The following is a 21,740-nucleotide window of genomic DNA, read 5'->3' as shown; positions in this document are numbered from 1 at the left end:
AGGCAATAAAAACTTACATTTGTAAATACTTAAATTACAGGCCAGATGAAACAACACTTTATAACAACAAATACTGTTACACTTCTTTTGTTGCAGCCAATGCACCACGACTGGTACATCAAATGTGGTTGTATGTGCTATCCTGGCTGTGGGATGGTGAATATAAAAGAGCCCTTGCTGTTAATCAAAAAGAGTAGTCCATGTAGTTGTGAGTTTCCACTCTAATTACATGTATGTCTGTGGTTCTTAACCATACATGTATGTTCGACGTTATATAACTGTTATTAAAATGCATCAAATGCATCATTAAATAAATCATTTGTTTCTCTCTTTCCATGACATTTATGGTAGTATTAACTCTGATAGTCAAAGTTATGTGCCTCAATTTATCACCAATGACAGGTGTGGTAGTATTAACTGTGATAGTCAAAGTTATGTGCCACAATTTATCACCAATGACAGGTGTGGTAGTATTAACTGTGATAGTCAAAGTTATGTGCCTCAATTTATCACCAATGACAGGTGTGGTAGTATTAACTGTGATAGTCAAAGTTATGTGCCTCAATTTATCACCAATGACAGGTGTGGTAGTATTAACTGTGATATTCAAAGTTATGTGCCTCAATTTATCACCAATGGCAGGTGTGGTAGTATTAACTGTGATATTCAAAGTTATGTGCCACAATTTATCACCAATGGCAGGTGTGGTAGTATGTAATATTCAGTTATGTGCATTTTGAACTTTGACCTGGTGAGGTATTATTTGTTACACTGCTTCCATCACACCTCATGCAAGCACAGTTTTCACAAACCTCCAAGTGGTACTTGGTCAGTTCACACACCATTTTCACAAACCTCCAAGTGGTACTTGGTCAGTTCACACACCATTTTCACAAACCTCCAAGTGGTACTTGGTCAGTTCACACACCATTTTCACAAAACCTCTGAGCAGCATTTTCTCAGTTCACACACCATTTTCACAAAATTCTGATTGGTATACTTGGTCAGTTCACACACCATTTTCACAAAATTCTGATTGGTATACTTGGTCAGTTCACACACCATTTCCACAAAATTCTGATTGGTATACTTGGAGAGTTCACACACCATTTTCACAAAATTGTGATTGGTATACTTGGTCAGTTCACACACCATTTTCACAAAATTCTGATTGGTATACTTGGAGAGTTCACACACCATTTTCACAAAATTCTGATTGATATACTTGGTCAGTTCACACACCATTTCCCAAAAAATCCCGAGCAGCATTTTGTCAGTTCACACACCATTTTCACAAGACAGAGTAGTACTCTGTCATTTCACACACCATTTTCACAAAACTCTCAGTTTACAAATCATTTTCACAAAACTCTGAGTGGTACTTGGTCAGTTCACACACTATTTTCACAAAACTCTGAGTGGTACTTTGTCAGTTCACACACTATTTTCTCCTCAATCTCTTTGCCCGCAGCTTGTTCGTCTGGTAAAAGAACGATTGGTTGCTCTGTTGTCATGGTTACCAACACAACTTCAGTTTTCCTCTTGTCGAGCAAGTTTGCCACAACCAACTAAAATTATGAAATATAAAAAATGATGAAATACTCTATTGAATTAAAGAGAAACCGTAACGCATACAATAATACTGAGAACGATAACCAAATACTGCTGAGTTAATTTATAAGCCTCCATGAAAACTGGCTTAGAGGTGCATGGTCTTGTCACCATGAAGCGACAAAACTGTCGTCTATTTACTTGATTTAGTAATTCCTAGTAGGCACCGGGGGCGGGATGTAGCCCAGTGGTAAAACACTTGCTTGATGTGCAGTCAGTCTAGGATCGATCCCTGTCACTGGGCCCATTAGGCTACATCTCACTCCAGCCAGTGCACCACGACTGGTATATCAAAGGATGTGGTATGTGCTATCCTGTCTATGGGATGATGTTTACGAAAGATCCCTTGCTACCAATGAAAAAAATGTAGCAGGTTTCCTCTCTAAGACTATATATGTAAAAAAATTACCAAATGATAGACATCCAATAGCTAGCTGATGATTAATAAATTAATATGCTCGAGTGGTGTCGCTAAACAAAACAAACTTTGTAGGCCACTGTCAATGGAGAATAGGCCTGGAGTAATAGCTAAATATAGTCCAAAACCTAAACAAAATTGGACATATAAGCTGGTAGTCACAACAGTCATAAAGAATGTCCTTCACTTTTTGTTCTGAGATTTCTAGTTATCAAATCATGTAATTAATGATTTCATTGCATTGTTTGTGTCTGATAACCTATATCAAACCTATGTGTAGACACTTTGTTTGCTTTTGTACTATGTCTTGTTGCAAAGATATGATAAAATGGATAATGGCAGCCATATTGGATTACTCATTAGCTCTTCATGGATTTGCGGGGACTTTTGATGGTTATGGCCCGGGAAGTAGATAAACTTGTATACATGGTCCTAAAATTAATTCTACGTCGCGGGACTTGTTGATGTGCACCAATTAGGATCTATCTACGTCCCGGTACTCGTTAATTGCCCTTTTACCTCGTTGACGGTGTGTGCAGTCAAAAGATAACAACGAACTAATTCTGGACCACAGTGCAGTTATTAGCACTAAGAATTCATGTCACTGGTTATGGAAGGAAATGTTTTATTTAGCGACGCACTCAGCACATTTTATTTATGGTTATATGGCGTCAGACATATGGTTAAGGACCACACAGATAGAGAGAAGAAACCTGCTGTCGCCACTTAATAAGCTACTCTTTTCGATTAGCAGTAAGGGATCTTTTATATGCACCCTCCCACAGACAGGATAGTACATACCACAGCCTTTGTTACACCAGTTGTGGAGCACTGGCTGGAACGAGAAATAGCCCAATAGGGCCACCGACGGGGATCGATCCTAAACTGCCCGCGCATCAAGTGAGCGCTTTAGTCACTGGTTATGTACAATCTGATTAAAATTAGCTCTACTGGTCTACCAGTAGATCTAACAGCATTGCGTGGACTCCCATGTTCAGGTGACATTTCATCTATAAATAACAATTTAAATATCGATCAATTACATTTCGCCTTTTATAGCGTTATTTGGGAGCATACAAATTCTAAAAATATCGGGCGAGATTATTTATGCAATAGCCGAACTTGTTGGTCTATTTCAACATTGAAAGAACAGGGGGAAAAGTGCAGTAATAAACTTTGGATTGTATACTAGTATAAATAGATTTTATGGCTATACCATCACAGTTTTTTGGGGGGTTTTCGTCTTGAAACGAATTTTATATAAACTTTTATATTGAAATTAGTTTCTGACATACTTCGTAATAATTCAACCGAATCATTTCGTATACCCTCGGCATAACTCCGAATGTTTTCAAATCACTGGCATGATTTTGCAAGTAAGGTTTTGATTGGTCGAATGAAAGGTCAACTGGACATGAGTTCCAATGGGCTGCTGTTAGATCCATGTGTAATAGTGGAGCTAATTTAATTAGATTGTGGTTATGTTGTAGGTATTACAAATAAATAAAATAAAATACATTTTAAAATGATATACAATAATATCGGCTCCAACCTAAGTTTTAACGGCTCTGGTGTAAATTTGTCTGTCCGTCCATAGTCTGTCTGTCTCTCTGTATCTATGTCTGTCTCTTTGTTAATTTTTATATGTTAATACAACAAACTATCCAATTTAAAAGTAACATAACATTTTTATTCAAACTCCAGTAACACATTAATTGTTTCCATAATTCAGTTCCACGATTCATTTTGAATGCAAAACATTTTCCGTAGTTGTGAGCAGATATAAAATACTACCCAGGACAGTAATCCTTTAAAACAGTAGAGACCAGTAGGAGCAAAATAAAACAAAACTAAGGAGAAAAAGAAGAAATAACAATAAAAGAAAAGAAAACAGATACAAGCGTCTGCTCAACTGCTACCCCGAACAGTAATGCTAGACTATAAACGCTTCTCATTTCGTTGGTTAAGAAAACACGGCTCACACTGCAATGCAGAACATGTAAACCAATTAGTTCCTTCTACTTCCAGGGACATTCATAATTCGGCAAACCGGTACTACACAAAATAGGATTTTCTAAGTCCCGGGCAACTTTCCTCAAATATTCGGCTTGTTACCCATTTGTTCGAGGTTTGACCTAAAGCTTGTCGACTATAACATTTCATAATAATGACTAATTACATGCATAATAACATTGTTACTTTATTTCTCCTAGCTGACTGAGTCTATATAGCAAGACAATAAAACAAATTTAACAAATACAATAAATATTAATCTTTAAGGTGTGAGATGGTTTTTTGACATGACACAAGCAAAACTCAACCGAAACACTTTTAGAGATATGTGACATACTGTTGTTATACACTGACAGTGAGATATGTGACATACTGTTGTTATACACTGACAGTGAGATATGTGACATACTGTTGTTATACACTGACAGTGAGATACATGTATGTGACTTACTGATGTTATATACTGACAGTGAGATATGTGACATACTGATGTTATACACTGACAGTGAGATATGTGACATACTGTTGTTATACACTGACAGTGAGATATGTGACATACTGATGTTATACAGTGAGATATGTGACATACTGATGTTATACAGTGAGATACATGACATACTGTTGTTATACACTAACAGTGAGATATGTGACATACTGATGTTATACAGTGAGATATGTGACATACTGATGTTAGACATTGACAGTGAGATATGTGACATACTGATGTTATACAGTGAGATATGTGACATACTGATGTTAGACATTGACAGTGAGATATGTGACATACTGATGTTATACAGTGAGATATGTGACATACTGATGTTATACACTGACAGTGAAAATATGTGACATGATGGTTCAATAAAGTACATTTAGGAACAAATCAAATTATTTTTGTTTAGGTAATACTTTGTTAGATCATTAAATAGGTCAGTGGTCTGTGACAATATGTCTTTAAAACGTATACATATTTAATAACGATTTGAATTAATCAACTGTGAACAATTAAATTGGATTTCAGAACCAAGGCAAATAAAAAATAAATTAGTTCTGTCATAGAAAACAAGTCCATGAAAACGAATTGTTATGGGCTTGGTAACAACGGTATAACGGTCATTAATGCTAAAACATTGTTTCTTTATTTGACAAAGTGAGAACAGTACCAGAGCAAAGAATACTAGTACGTCTCAGTGGAAAAAACAGCTTACGACCCCTGTACGCACAATAGACTACTCCGAAAACACGTTTTTATTGGACTGATTATGTGTGGTTGTTTCGTCAGCGATTAACTGGTCAAAAAACAGGCTATAGATTATGCAATAAATAAAGCAAAAAATACTAATTAGTTTAGATGTATAACACTCTAATGTTTTTATTAAAATTAAGTTGGAGACAAGCAGCATCACTTGGATGTTTGAGGCTAAATTTCAAACCGGAAATAGTGCTCATTGCATAACATCAAAAAGTGTCGAGTGTTCTTGTAACCGGTCAGTCATAAAAAAAGCTAAAAACTGGCTTACGTTTTTCTTAATGTTTGATATGCCGACCTTGCTAAAGTTTTAGGTCGCTAATATGTCACTGATATGGATTTCGCTAAATTTTAAGGTCGCTAATATTTTCTGATTTACAGTACGTGACATATGGATGTGAGATGACAGTGAGATATGTGACATATGGATGTGAGATGACATACCTGATGTTTGTACGCCAGCAGTGCTTTCCGAGACTTCTCAATAAGAAGGTGGCTGTCAGTCTCCAGCTGTGAATGACAGAAAGAAGATATCAATTTAGTAGGATCCCACGTTTCCATACATGTACTGGGTGTAACAGATAGTACTACACTCATAAACTCAACTTCGAGCCAAACTAATACTGATATTTGGGAATAATGTGGTAACGTGATACCTTTTTACCATCATGCTATCCTCAAAATTAGTTGTACTCTATGTAAAAATGTGTAGTGATTTGTTTACAAACCTATATGGCTGTTTGGTAGTAATGCTTATATGAAAAAAATTTGTTATCCTGATTCTGGCATTTTTGTTTAATTAGGGCAAAAGCCAGCCTACCCCGCTACGAAAATGAGAGCCTGTATGCCTGTGAGTACACTGCTTCTAAATCGATTATCAGAGCCTTTAACGACACCACTAGAGCATATTGATTTATTAATAATCAGCTATTGGATGTCAAACATTTGGTAATTCGGACATACAGTCTGAGAAAGGAAACCCAGTTTTTATCAAGAGGTTTCTATATCTTAGCATTTGGTTCACCTTGAACGACACAATGAAGGTTTATTCTGTTTAACGACACCACTAGAGCACATTGATTTATTAACCATCAGCTATTGGATGTCAAACATTTTCTATTATTTGACTCGTAGTCCTCAGAGGAAACCCACCATTGCATATAGAGGATAGCACATACCACCTCCTTTGATATACCAGTTGTAGTGCACTGGCTGGAATGCAAAACAGCCCAATGACCACCGACAAGGATCGATCTCAGACTGACTGCACATCAGGTGGGCGTTTTCCCACTGGGCTACATCCCGCCCCTCACGAGGGACAGATAATTTGTAACCCCTTGTAGCGAAATCTCTTTATTATTCATTATCACTTTGTATATAAAACTCACTGTGCTGCATAAAGCAACTCCATCACATAACTATGACCTAAAAGGCGAGTGACATCACATAACTATGACCTAAAAGGCAAGTGACATCATATAACAAGATTCATTTTATAGCCAAACGTTTACAGTACGAAATAATAAAACTCTGATTGCATAAACCAAATATTTGTTTTTATATATTGCTGCTTATGAAAATATACCATATGTTTATGAAACAAATAAATAAAAATGTTCATATAATTAATCTCTTGAGATCATATAACACTGGTTGATCCAAAGGAGGCGTCATAGGGATTTTGAGACCCCAGCTCATTTGCAGCGCCCTTCTTAATGTTTTTTAATTCATCATTCACAATATACAATACTAAATTATTAAAGGCGCAGACCCCTAGTGTTAACCCGTACAAAATGGACACCAACTTTAGTTAATTTACAAACCTGTAACTCATTTGGATAAAGTTAAAATACAGTGAAAGAAGAGTATGTGACGTTAAAACAGGAAATATCCTTAAAATAGACTAGAACTCGAATCAATAAACTGCTACTTCTTTGATGCAGGTGTGTTGTTAAAAATATGATTTGGTACTACAAACACCAGGATGGCCAGAAACATCTTAGTGTTCAGACACAATGAACGCTTGAGGAAGCCAGTTTTTAACGAGATGTTTCAATATCTTAAGTGTTCATTTACCGTGAATGAGATGTTTCAATATCTTAGTGTTCGTTTACCGTGAACGACACAATGAACGCTTGAGGAAGCTAGTTTTTAATGAGATGTTTCAATATCTTAAGTGTTCATTTACCGTGAATGAGATGTTTCAATATCTTAGTGTTCGTTTACCTTGAACGATACAATGAACGCTTGAGGTAGCCAGTTTTTAACGAGAGGTTTCAACATTTTCGGGACCAGCTGCAGGGTCAGAGTGAGGTCTCCGTCCGATGACTGGATCTTATGTTCTGGCTGCAAGAAAGAAAACGAGAATCTCAACGCAATAAATTAAAGGTCCTATTTCAAAGTTGCGACAATAATATTTATTAATTTTTTCTTTATAACATAAACTGTATACCGTCAGCTATATGTATATGCCAGATGCGGATTCAGGCAGAGGCCTCAGGGGTCTCAGGGGCCTAAGGCCCCTCCCCCTCTATTTTTTGTCAAACAATATATATTAGAGAATACACAAAAAGAGCAAATTTATCCCATCTACCTGTCAAGGACCTTTAAATTTTATTTTCGAAATAACAACGGGTTTTGGGCCCACCCCCTTCTATTAATACATCATGGATCCACACCTGTATGCCTACAAAAGATAACAACCAAATAATTCAGTTTACTAGTAGAATTTATATATTTTTTTAGGGGGTGGGGGGGGTTGAGAGTGTGCCATACACATTAACTAGTGATGTCAATGTTTTATGTGTACACATTCAACACACTAAAAAAAGAAAGAAATGTTTTATTTAAGGACGCACTCAACACGTTTTATTTACGATAATATGGCATAAAATATATGGTTACGGACCACACAGATAATGAGAGAGGAAACCTGCTGTTGCCACTTCATGGGCTACTCTTTTCGATTGGCAGCAAGGAATATTTTATATGGACAATCCCAGAGACAGGGTAGTACATACCACAACCTTTGATGTACCAGTAATGGTGCACTGGATGGAATGAGAAATAACCCAATGGGCCCTCCGACGGGGATCAATCCCAGACCGACCACGCATCAAGCGAGCGCTATACCACTGGCTATGTCCTGCCCTCAACACACTAAGGTTTTTTTTCCCATAATTCTTTGCAGACTACTGACACAGAAACAAAGATGGTGACTATATATTCTAAGTTTGGCCACAAATTATTCGGGGGACCCACTCTTATCATCCAGTACAAATTATTCGGGGGACCCACTCTTATCATCCAGTACAAATTATTCGGGGGACCCACTCTTATCATCCAGTACAAATTATTCGGGGGACCCACTCTTATCATCCAGTACAAAACTTTTTAAAATTATTTTCTTCAGGGCGTCTAGAATTTTTATATAGGCCGACGGGCATGAAGAAGAAGAAAATGGTTTATTTATTTATTATTATTATTTATTTATTTATTTAACGACGCACTCAACACATTTCTTATTTTACGGTTATATGGCGTCAGACATATGGTTAAGGACCACAGATATTGAGAGGAAATCTGCTATTGCCACTTCACGGGTTACTATTTTCGATTAGCAGCAAGGGATCTTTTATATGCACCATTCCACAGACAGGGTAGTACATACCACGACCTTTGATATACCAGTCGTGGTGCACTGGCTGGAATGAGAAATAGCCCAATGGGCCCACTGATGGGGATTGATCCCAGACCAACTGCGCATCAAGAGGGTGCTTTAATTACCACTGGACTACATCTCGCCCCTGGTGGGGATGATGTTTGGTGTGAGGAGGGGGGGGGGGGGGAGCAGCGACTCTAGTGGGGGACACAAGCCATAGTTTTATCTTTTTTTACATTATAGAGTTGGAAACAAATTGTACATTTTTTTATCATAACCCCTACTCAAGTATCTACAGACATGTTTTACTTTGTAAATGAACATGTTTTTTTGAATACTTCAAATTTATAAACAAAAAATATTATTCATCCTTTCTCCCAAATATCTAGACACTTTGAAACTTAGTTTTCTGTGAATTCACCTTGAATTTGACACCACAGAGGGAAAACAGCATGACTCATCCGATGAACACATTTGTAGATCACATGATCATATCATTTGCCCTTTTCAAGAACAGTACAAGAATTAGCCAGTGCTTCTGCCAGAAAGAAATTTTGGGTATGGCACTATGGAACTAAATGCAGCCACAGTCAAGAAGGGATATAGCGAGGGGGGGGGGGGGGGGGTGGCTCCCCCCCCCCAAAAAATGGGTTACGTTTAGGGTAAACAAAATTGGGTTTGGTGCCATACCCGTTTTACCCTCTGGCAGAAACCCTGTTAGCAGCAGGAAAAATTCAGTATCACGTCGCGATTTGATACGCAAGTTTCAGAGATCAGAAATATTGCTAATCAAAATCTTGACACCAAAAAGTTCCCTGAGCAGATAACAAGATGGCCGCCATCGTCTGCTGTGAAGCACATGAGTCGCTGAATGCCAAATAAAAATGACTCAATAATTAATTAGATACACACTTATAGCGTATTTGTGGCGTATGTATTCACACATACAACTTATTTACGCCAAGTTGAGTCGAGTCTATATTCGTTTGAATTTGACAGAGGTTGTCACAGCTAAACTTGATCTGTAACAGAACGTGATGAAAACGTTACGTCCAAAATTTATCATAAAAGAGTCTGAAGAACAAATATTCATATCTACGAAATCCACGGGTCATAACTGTGAAAAATAGGTAAAATTTGCACGAAAGTCAAACTTGATCTGTAAGAGTATATGATAAAGTCAAACTTGATCTGTAAGAGTATATGATAAAGTCAAACTTGATCTGTAAGAGTATATGATAAAGTCAAACTTGATCTGTAAGAGTATATGATAAAGTCAAACTTGATCTGTAAGAGTATATGATAAAGTCAAACTTGATCTGTAAGAGTATATGATAAAGTCAAGCTTGATCTGTAAGAGTATATGATAAAGTCAAACTTGATCTGTAAGAGTATATGATAAAGTTCTACACAATATTTTAGCTCAGTATCTTGAGGCACTGCCACAAAAAGTCTGGAAAACAAAACTTTTATCTCTTAAGTTCAAGGACCATAACTCTGTCAAAAATGGATAAATCACCATGAGAGTCAAACTTGATCTGTAACATGATAAAGCTATACACAAAACTTCAGGTTAATAGGGGTGGGATGTAGCCCAGTGGTAAAGCATTTGCTTGATGCGCAGTCAGTCTGGGATCGATCCCTGTCAGTGGGCCCATTGGGCTATTTCTCACTCCAGTCAGTGCACCACGACTGGTATATCAAAGGCCATGGTATGTGTTATCCTGTCTAAGGGGTGATGGTGCATATAAAAGATCCATTGCTGCTAATCGAAAGTGAAGCCCATGAAGTGGCGACAGCGGGTTTCCTCTCTCAATATCTGTGTGGTCCTTAATCATATGTCCTATGCCATATAACCGTAAATAAAATGTGTTGAGTGCGTTGTTAAATAAAACATTTCCTTCCTTCCAGCTCAATATCTCGAAGTATTGTGAAAAAACATCTAGAAAACTATATGTGGGACAGACAGATGGACGGACAGACAGACAGACAGACGGACGGACGGACAGACAGACAGACGAAGGGAGATGAAACCTATGTTCCTCTCCATTTGGATCGTTATGGGACTAAAACAAAGTACAATACTTGGAAACTCCATCACAAATATACTGCAATCAAATGTTTTATGGAATGCAATTAATTAAGCTTATAAACAATTTAAGTAGGTATTAATAGAATTAATAAATGTTTTACCACCATGTCACAAAGTTGTAATATTTTAGCACATAGTTACTCATATACAAGGGCAATCGTTTCCAGAAAACTCAAACATATGACATCTTGTTCCCTTAAAAGAAATAAATACACTGTACTGTTAACTTAAAAACCAAGCTATTCGATATTTGGGGAAGGGGTGCAAACACCATCCCCATAAAGTTAACTTTAAAACTTTTAAGAGCTATTGATTTTTCAGGAGTGGGTGCACACACCATCCCCTTAAAATGAACTTTAAAACTTTTTTAGAGTTCTTCAATATTTCTAGAGGGGGTGCACACACCAACACCATAAAGTTAACTTAAAAACTTTTAACAGCTCTTTGATATTTTGAGAGGGGATGCACACACCATCCCCATATATCATTGCCTAACAGTGAGTTACCATGACGATGTCTTACCATCTGGCTAGCGGGAATGTGGAAGTCTGAAACAGCCGCAGCAAGGTAGAGCATGACCTTTGACCCCATGACCTGGAGACACTGCGAGCAGACTCGCAGCAAATGCAGGTACTCGTGAACCGAGGTGAAGGTCACTCGCAACAAGGTCCCGTTCTTCTTCACCGACTCGTACTGCGTCACGCACGATGCAACGACGCATGTGTACTCCGATTTCACTAAAAATAGAAAGGAGAGGAATGTTTGTTTAACGACACCTCAGCACATTTTAAACTATGGCTATTTGGTGTCTAACATATGGTTATTTCTACACTTGGTCTAGATAGTGAGAGAAAGGAAAGGAATGTTTGTTTAACAACACCCCAGCACATTTTAAACTACGGCTATTTGGTGTCTAACATATGGTTATTTCTACACTTGGTCTAGATAGTGAGAGAAAGGAAAGGAATGTTTGTTTAACAACACCTCAGCACATTTTAAACTACGGCTATTTGTGTCTAATATATGGTTATTTCAACACTTGGTCTAGATAGTGAGAGAAAGGAAAGGAATGTTTGTTTAACAACACCTCAGTACATTTTAAACTACCGCTATTTAGATAGTGACAGAAAGGAAAGGAATGTGTGTTTAATGACACCTCAGCACATTTTAAACTATGTCTATTTGGTGTCTAACATATGGTTATTTCTACACTTGGTCTAGATAGTGACAGAAAGGAAAGGAATGTTTGTTTAACAACACCTCAGCACATTTTAAACTATGTTTATTTGGTGTCCAACATATGGTTATTTCTACACTTGGTCTAGATAGTGACAGAAAGGAAAGGAATGTTTGTTTAACAACACCTCAGCACATTTTAAACTATGTTTATTTGGTGTCCAACATATGGTTATTTCTACACTTGGTATAGATAGTGACAGAAAGGAAAGGAATGTTTGTTTAACAACACCTCAGCACATTTTAAACTATGTTTATTTGGTGTCCAACATATGGTTATTTCTACACTTGGTCTAGATAGTGACAGAAAGGAAAGGAATGTTTGTTTAACAACACCTCAGCACATTTTAAACTATGTTTATTTGGTGTCCAACATATGGTTATTTCAACAAATGAAAGGGATGTAGGTCAGTAGTAAAGAGTTCGCCTGGTGCGTGGTCGGTGAGACCATTGAGCTAGTTCTTGCTCCAGCCAGTCCACCATGACTGCTATATCAAAGGCCGTGGTATGTGCCGTGCTGTCTGTGGGACAGTGCATATAAAAGTTAATTTGCTACTTATAGAAAAACGTAGTGGGCTTCCAACTACATGTCAGAATTATCAAATGTTTGACATCCAATAGCCAATGATCAGTGTTCTCTAGTGGTGATGTTAATCAGATAGTGAGAAAAAGGAAAGGAATGTGTGTTTACTAACACCCCAGCAAATTGTTTAATCAGAATTATATATTTGTCATGACACTTGTTAAACTTGGCCTAAATATTAAAAGAAAGGAATGTGTTTACTAACACCCAGCACATTGTTTAATCAGACTTATATATTTGTCATGACACTTGTTACACTTGGCCTAAATAATAAAAGAAAGGAATGTGTGTTTACTAACACCCCAGCACATTGTTTAGTCAGTGATTGTGCGGTGTTTTTCTGCTGTGATACTTGACCAAGAGAATTTAAAAGAAAGGAATGATTGTTTGGCGAGACGCCGTGTTATCGCCGCACCTCACCTGACACCTGCCCGTCCGGCGTGATGGTGAACATGTCAATGACGTTACCGAGGTGTCGGGAGAACGGTTCCAGCGATCGGAGACGATGTAGAAATATCACCGCATAGCCTCGCTTGAGAAACTCTCTCCGTCGGGTTAAAGAAAACATCAGTGAAAATTAACACCACGTGGCAAACAGGGAATATTCTCATTTATCCTATATATTACATTTCAGTGCAATCAAAGTATGTGATTTGTTTTCAGATCACATACTTTAAAGGGATATATCCTAGTTTTTAAACACTACGGCATATTTTGTCACTATTATAGCCATTTATTATCACTGAAATCAAGCATTACTTATACTTTATCGTTTAGATTATCGATTTCCGTACAACCAAAATATGTCTGGTCATCCTGGTGTTTCTAATACAACAAAATGCATTTTTCATATTTTTAAAAACGCACGTGCGTCTGAGAAGTATCGGACATGGAGTTTATTTTTAAGGGTATTTCAACGTCACAGACTCTTGTTTCACTCTGTCGTTACAAATTTCAAAATTAACCAAACTTAGTGTCCATTGTTACGGGTTGAAACTAGGGTCTAGGTGAAAAATATGCTTTAGTGTTTAAAAACTAGGTTCTGTCCCTTCAAGGATTTGATAACTTTGTAAATTAGATATAAATTAATCGAGGTCACGGCACTAGGTTTATTGACATTTAAGCAAACGTACTAGGGTGACACTCCATAATTGATGTATGCATTTATAGTCTTCGTATAAAAACATTTCAATAGCAATTTTACACTGAAAGCTGTCCAGCATTAAGAAAACAAAAAACGTTACATACCAGTTTATTTTGATGTAAGGACATCCAAAATGATGTCATTCAAGTTTGACGTCATTTCCATTCAAAAAGACACCACGCCACATATTCTTACGACATTTGAATATCTAGTAATGGCGGATTGGAATTAAAGTTGCATGTACAGTTTACAAAAACATGTTGTATTAAGCTTGAGACAATATGATAAAGAGATTATTACCCCCGTGTTTCGGTATCGTCAATATCATATATTAGTAATAAAAATAATGTATTACGCTCGCATAATACAATTTTTATTCCTAATATATGATATTGACGATACCAAAAAACACTTTGGTAATAACCTCTATTTGTACTATCTATAACTTACCCACAATATCCATGTGATAAACCCATTGAATATTTACCATTATTAACTCGGTTAATGTTTTGCTGTCAATGGGTCATTTGTTTACAGCCTACAAGACTTATACTTCTTCTGTGTATTGAACCACCTCTCCACAGGTGCACCAACGACTACGTCCATGTAGATACACATGTAGTAACAATTTCATTGCAATGTGTATAAATATTTGAATAGATTTTTCATTTGGAATGAGATTTAGATTTAGATTGAGACTGAAGTACAAGCAACCATTACACTCTTAATGCAGTGATTCTTTTCAAATGTATTTTATCACATAGTTCTATAGACATTTTGCCATCGTTAAGGACCTTTACCGAGGCATTAATTTTAATCCAGCCCCACAAAAGTGTCATCAGTGATGGCCTTGACCTACGAAATTTAATATTACAATGATGGCAATTGCCATTGGTGCAGTAATTAAGTTCGAGCCCTGAAAATGTAGTGTTAAAATGTTAAAATGCAATATTAAAATGTAGTGTTAAAAGGTAGTGTTGAAATGCAGTGTTGAAATGTAATGATAAAATACAATGTTAAAATGTAGTGTTAAAAGGATGTGTTAAAATGTATTGTTAAAATGTAGTGTTAAAGGGTAGTGTTAAAGGGTAGTGTTAAAAGGTAGTGTTAAAATGTAGTGTTAAAAGGTAGTGTTAAAAAGGTTGAGTTAAAATGTAGTGTTAAAATGTAGTGTTAAAATGTAGTTGAAAGTTTGATCACTTGTAACACAGGACTTGAAATAAGAAGCAAAATATGGCCGTCTGTTATTTATTTTAAGATACGTCCTGCTATGAAGGAAGGAAATGTTTTATTTAACGACGCACTCAACATCGGACATATGGTTAAGGACCACACAGATACTGAGAGAGGAAACCCGCTGTTGCCACTTCATGGGCTATTCTTTTCGATTAGCAGCAAGGAATCTTTTATATGTACCATTCCACTAACAGGGTAGTACATACCACGGCCTTTGATATGCAAGTTGTGATGCACTGGCTGCAACGAGAAATAGCCCAATGGGCCCACTGACAGGGATCGATCCCAGACCGACCGCACATCGAGCGAGTTCTTTAAAATACCACTGGGCTACGTCCCTGTCATGACCTGCTGTTATTTTTTTTAATTACTTACCCTAAGTTTTAAACACTACGACACATTTTTCACTATCAAAGCCATTTTAGAAAAATTTATTTAGAAGTACTTACAGTTTATTATTTAGAATATTTATTTTTGTAAACATGAAGTGGGTCTGGTCATTCAGATTTTTGTAATACCCCAAAATGCATTTTTGATCATTCTAAAAATGCACATTTATCTGAGAAGTAATGGTTATAGAGACATGGTCTAGTTATTTTAGACAGTATTTCCAAATTTAAACATCACAGACTTTAGCTTCTCTCTGTTATAACTTTATCCAACTGTGTGTTGAATGTTTGTAGATTAACTAAACTTTATCCAACTGTGTGTTGCATGTTTGTAGATTAACTAAACTTTATCCAACTGTGTGTTGTATGTTTGTAGATTAACTAAACTTTATCCAACTGTGTGTTCCAGGTTGTAGATTAACTAAACTTTATCCACCTGTGTGTTGCATGTTTGTAGATTAACTAAACTTTATCCAACTGTGTGTTGTATGTTTGTAGATTAACTAAACTTTATCCAACTGTGTGTTGCATGTTTGTAGATTAACTAAACTTTATCAAACTGTGTGTTGTATGTTTGTAGATTAACTAAACTTTATCCAACTGTGTGTTGTATGTGTGTAGATTAACTAAACTTTATCAAACTGTGTGTTGTATGTTTGTAGATTAACGAAACTTAGTGTCTATTTTCATGGGCTGAAAGAATGCAGGTCAAAAGAGATATGCCCTGCTATGAAACAAATATGAAATAATGAATGCTGGAAAAGAGACAGCATGTGATGAGGGGACAACTAAGATGGATTTCAGAGTATTATGGAATTCAAATTTAATAGAAGTTTGTTTTGTTTAACGACACCACTAAAGCACATTGATTTATTAATCACCGGCTATTGGATGTCAAACATATGGTCATTTTGACACAGTCATAGAGAGGAAACCTGCTACATGTTTCCATTATTAGCAAGGGATCTTTTATATGCACCATCCCAGAGACAGGACAGCACATACCATAGTCTTTGATATACCAACCAGTCGTGGAGCACTGGCTGTGACGAGAAATAGCCCAATGGACCCACCAACGAGGATCGATCCCAGACTGACAACAAATCAAGCGAACGCTTTACCACTTGGCTAAAATTTCATAGAATAGCCAGCTAAATAGCAGATGATATAGTCATACAAACATCTGCCTCTAGAAAAAAATTACTGAATATTTTTTGGTGGTTTTAGCCGGTGAATTTCTATTTCACTTGCTGGATATAAAACAACTGACTCCTTTTCGCAGGCCATTATTTCAAGCCCAGTCATAAAGAACAAAAGGATACTCTGCCGAAACGGACCCACGCGTTCCAACACTGAAGTTGTCAATATATCGCACGGTCCTGCTTTCTAGTGGCACCGTCGTTCCACCTGACTGAAATGATAAAACAGACTTGAAAGAAAGGAATAAATGTTTAATTAATGATGCACTTAGCACATTTTATTTACGGTTATATGGCATCAGACATATATGGTTGAGGACCACACAGATATTGAGAGAGGAAACCCGCTGTTGCCACTTCATGGGCAACTCTGTTCGATTAGCAGCAAGGGATCTTTAATATGCACCATCCCACACACAGGGTAGTACATACCACGACCTTTGATATACCAGTCGTGGTGCACTGGCTGGAACAAGAAATAGCCCAATGGGCCCACCGACGGGGATCGATCCCACACCAACCGTGCATCGATCGAGTGCCTTTCCAATGGGCTACGTCCCGCCCTCAGACTCACTTGAGGTAACAATCTGATTAAAATTGGCTCTACTGGTCTACCAGTAGATCTAACAGCATTGTATGGACTCTCATGTCCAGGTGACATTTCATCTATAAATAACAATTTAAATATCTGCCAGTTACACTTCGCCTTTTATAGCGTTATTCGGGAGCATACAATATTCTAAAAATATCGGGCGAGACTATTTATGCAATAGGCGAACTTGTTGGGTCTATTTCAACATTAAAAAACAGGGGGAAAAGTGCAGTAATAAACTCTCAGTTGTATACTAGTATAAACAGATTTTATGGCTATACCATCACGGTTTTTTTCCATCTTGGAACAAATTTTATATATAAAATTTTATATTGAAATTAGTTTCCGGCATACTTTGTAATTCATCCGAATCATTTCGTATACCCTCAGCATAATCCCAAATGTTTTCAAATTCTTTTCAAATCACTGGCATGATTTTGCAAGTAAGGTTTTGATTGGTCGAATGAAAGGTCAACTAGACATGAGCTCCAACGGGGTGCTGTTAGATCTACAGGTAATAGTAATTAACCAGTGGAGCTAATTTTAATAAGATTGTTGAGGTAACAAATGACACCTGCACCAAAGCACACCGATTTATTGATTACTGGATATTAGATGTACATTTCGTAATCTTGACACATACATGTAGTGTTAGAGAGGAAAACTGCTACAATTTTCCATTAGTAGCTAGGCACGATCTTCACGGCTCAAACTTAAGAATTTGTCACCCACAGCATTTAAACAAAACATTGCTGTGGGTAAAACGATGGCAATTTTAAGCCTGCCTATTGAAAATTTTAAAAGTGACATTTGCATCAAATAAATATGACTAAAAGGCTATTTTGCTTTATGTAGACCTATTTCAAACGTGCCAATGTTAACTATTGGCAGATAATGTAAACCAGGTGTATACATTTCGCCATTGTTGTGGAGTTTTACCGACGGCACAAAAGTGCCATCGGTGATGCTCTCTACCTACGGCAATATATATCTTAATGACGGCAATTGCTGTTGTTAATTTCAAGCCCTGTCATTGGTTAAATTAGATGTACATTTCATAATTTTGACATATACATGTAGTGTTAAGAGGAAAACTGCTACAATTTTCCATTAGTAGCCAGGGATCTTTTGTATGCACCATCCCACAGACAGGATAGCACATACCACAGACTTTAATATTACCAGTTGTAGTGCCCACCAACGGGGATTGATACCAGACTGACCAGGCATCCAATGAGTGCTCTACTACTGGGCTACATCCTGCCCCTTTGTGGTTTAGTGAACTTCAAAATCATAACAACGTACAAAATTAATCTGGCATAAAAATTACTTTTCTACAATATGAATATAGATGGTACTAAATAAATAGTTGTATTCGACCAGTCAAAGGGATATGATCTAGCCTAGCTCGAGTGACCTACAGTGCTCCCCTTATTGATAATGATATGTAGGGGATGGCTAGAGGAAACTCTATGTAATGTTTTGTTAATCGTTGACAGCCAAATCTCTACTGTGTCTAAAATACAAAAAATGTTCCTAAATCCTGCAAGAAGAAACCATACGTCCCTATGTGAAATGAGCCTGCAATATACTTTCTTGTGGTTTCTTCATGTAGCACTGGTACTCATTAACAACATGTAAGTTTAATGTCATAACTGGACTCGAGAATAATCTAACTAATGCTTTGTGGCATCAGATTCAGAAAAAAAACCTCAGTATTTTTAACACAGTAGAGAACCAAAAATGCAAACAAACTGAAAATTAGCAAATCTTTGACAAACAACACCGAAGGATTTATAAAACCATGTGCTATTGTGATATCGTTAAACAAAACAATTGTTAAAAACATTTTCCGAACAGTCGAGTCCGAATCTGTGTCCCAATCCACAAAATAGACAGTTCCGCGGACGATCACTCACCGTCACGAGAACAATCTTACGCCCCACTTCGTTATGCTTTGTCACAAACTGTGAGATGTCGGACGAGGTTTCGGCGAAATGTTCGGGAACTGCCGTGTTTCGGAAGAAATCTTCGCATTCTGCACTGCTCAGATCCATATTATATTGTTTCGTCTATAGTCGTCCCTCCACTTGTCGTTTCCTTGTTTCAGTTTCAGTGTATTATTCCCTGTCCTATTTTCCTTCTTTGTGGCCGAGCTCCCTAAGTAGCCTTCCCCTTGTTACCGTCTCGAGTCACATTGTATATGCAAAATCAAGCACACTTTTAATAGTAAAATATCCGACTGTTACATCGTTAATTTTAGGGATAAGGTTACCGTTATAGTTAGATTTACATGAAGCTATAGGTTACGGTTAGGGTTAGGGTTACTTTTTAGGTTAAAGCTAGTAAGCTACGTGCCCTCTTCATACAGGTATCAATATAATGGGGGTTAACAGGCGGATGTCTTCTAATAAACTGGTTGATTTTCGCTAACAAGTCGTGTTGATTTTACTGTAATGCTAGGTTCAGGCTGGCAACTGTCACGACGACGTTGGCCAACTCGACTGTTGCTTTGTAATTTCCCCAACTCCCGACTTACGACGAGTGCGCTCAGACTAACCACTAATATGTGTTACAATAACATTTATACGACGAGAATCGAGTGGTAAGAGCGCTCAAATTAGCAGCTCGACAGTCGTAGAAGTCGTGAGAGCAGAAAGTTGGCCAACTGTGTGCTGACAGTTGGTAGTCTGACACTAGCATAAGTTACACTGGTAGTGATGGGAATCGGTTGAAATTTTGTCAACGATCATCGATTATAATCGGCTGGCACCAACCGATCAATGTCCGATTACACTTATATAAACATAAGCAGGATTTAAATTATAAGCATCATGCACCTAGTGACCTGTATTCACCGACATAGATCCAACAAATCACAAATTGTACCTTTAGTAATTTTAATATAATTTGTCTTTACAAACAAAAACACCAATTCCAATATATTTACACTAATTCCATCATGTAAACGAGGAACAGTTACAGTTAACATTTCCCCACACAATCGATTAAGGATTTGTATAATCGACCATCACATCGTAAGAGCCAGACCGATCAATTTTCAATTATAATCGATCATCGGGACATCACCAAGTTACAGTATATCAGGCGACATCAGGCGACATCAGACGACATCAGGCGACATCAGACGACATCAGGCGACATCAGGCGACATCAGACGACATCAGGCGATATCAGGCGACATCAGACGAGTTCTCGTCTGAGGTGCTCGGATCAAAACGTCGAACCCCGTCGATGGACCCATTCCCTGATTGGTTCCCCCAGTCCCAAACAGTACCATTTGACTCGTATACATATATTGATAATCTGAGGTTCTCATTGGAAAAGCACATTTAAAAGATCTCTTGCTGCTGATGAAAAAACAAAAATGTGGCGGGTTAGTCTACGTGTGGGAATGACCAACTGTTATTTAATGACTACTCGGTGGCCATAATAATAGCCTACCTGTCAGAACTTTTGACATACGAGGCCAGTCCTACCAGCCTTATGTCCGATGGCTTAACCACTACACCACCGAGGCCGGTTTTATTTGTTTATTTTTTTTACAGGACATCTGGCGACGTCAGACGACATCAGGCGACACCTGGCGACATCAGTAGAGTTCTCGTCTGAGGTTCTTGGATCAAAAGGTCGAACCCTATCGATGGACCCATTCCCTGATTGGTCTCCCCCCCCCCCCCCCCCCCCGTCCCCCGTCCCAAATAGTACCATTTGACTCGTATACATATATTGATAATCTGAGGTTCTCATTGGTTCTGTCTTGTCTTTGGAAAAGCACATTTAAAAGATCTCTTGCTGCTGATGAAAAAAACAATGTGGCGGGTTAGGCTACGTGTGAGAATGGCCAACTGTTAATCAATGACTACTCAGTGACCATAATAATAGCCTACCTGTCAGAACTTTTGACATACGAGGCCAGTCGTTGAGAATTTCCAGCCTTCTGAACACAGTAACTGAAAGAAATCAGGGTTGGGGTGGGAGGTGGTGGCCCCTTTTGCCCACCTGCGCCGTGTCCCCTGAAACTTAACTCTTTAAAAACTGTTTATTATTTATTATTTTATACTCATTTTCGTGCTTATATCCAATTACGGTTCAAACACGCTGTCTTGGGCAAACATCTCAGCTATCTTGGCTGTCTGTCCAAGACAGTGGGTTAGTGGTTGGTGAGAGAAGTCGGTATCTATAGTGGTCTTACACCCACCCTGGAATCACTTAGTCGTTAAAACTCGCTCTGTGTGAAAGCCGGTACCGGGATGCGAACCAAATACCTACCAGCCTTATGTCCAATGACTTAAC

At 37.7% G+C, this 21,740-nt stretch overlaps 1 protein-coding gene across 1 annotated transcript; it reads right to left on the bottom strand.

The window, feature by feature from the left end:
• Positions 1-370: 370 nt before the first annotated feature.
• LOC121373726 (phosphopantothenate--cysteine ligase-like) lies at positions 371-19,520 on the bottom strand. The gene is made up of 7 exons (XM_041500481.1): positions 19,343-19,520; positions 16,955-17,043; positions 13,284-13,408; positions 11,567-11,781; positions 7,518-7,637; positions 5,736-5,801; positions 371-1,568 (listed from the first exon to the last, which is right to left on the bottom strand). Exons 1-7 carry the CDS (start codon positions 19,478-19,480, stop codon positions 1,392-1,394), a joined length of 930 nt encoding a protein of 309 aa, XP_041356415.1. The 5' UTR covers positions 19,481-19,520; the 3' UTR covers positions 371-1,391.
• Between the last annotated feature and the right edge of the window lie 2,220 nt (positions 19,521-21,740).

The sequence above is a fragment of the Gigantopelta aegis genome, chromosome 5 (genome assembly GCF_016097555.1).
Source record: "Gigantopelta aegis isolate Gae_Host chromosome 5, Gae_host_genome, whole genome shotgun sequence".
NCBI lineage: Eukaryota > Metazoa > Mollusca > Gastropoda > Neomphalida > Peltospiridae > Gigantopelta > Gigantopelta aegis.
This window is presented reverse-complemented; position numbering and strand designations above follow the sequence as displayed.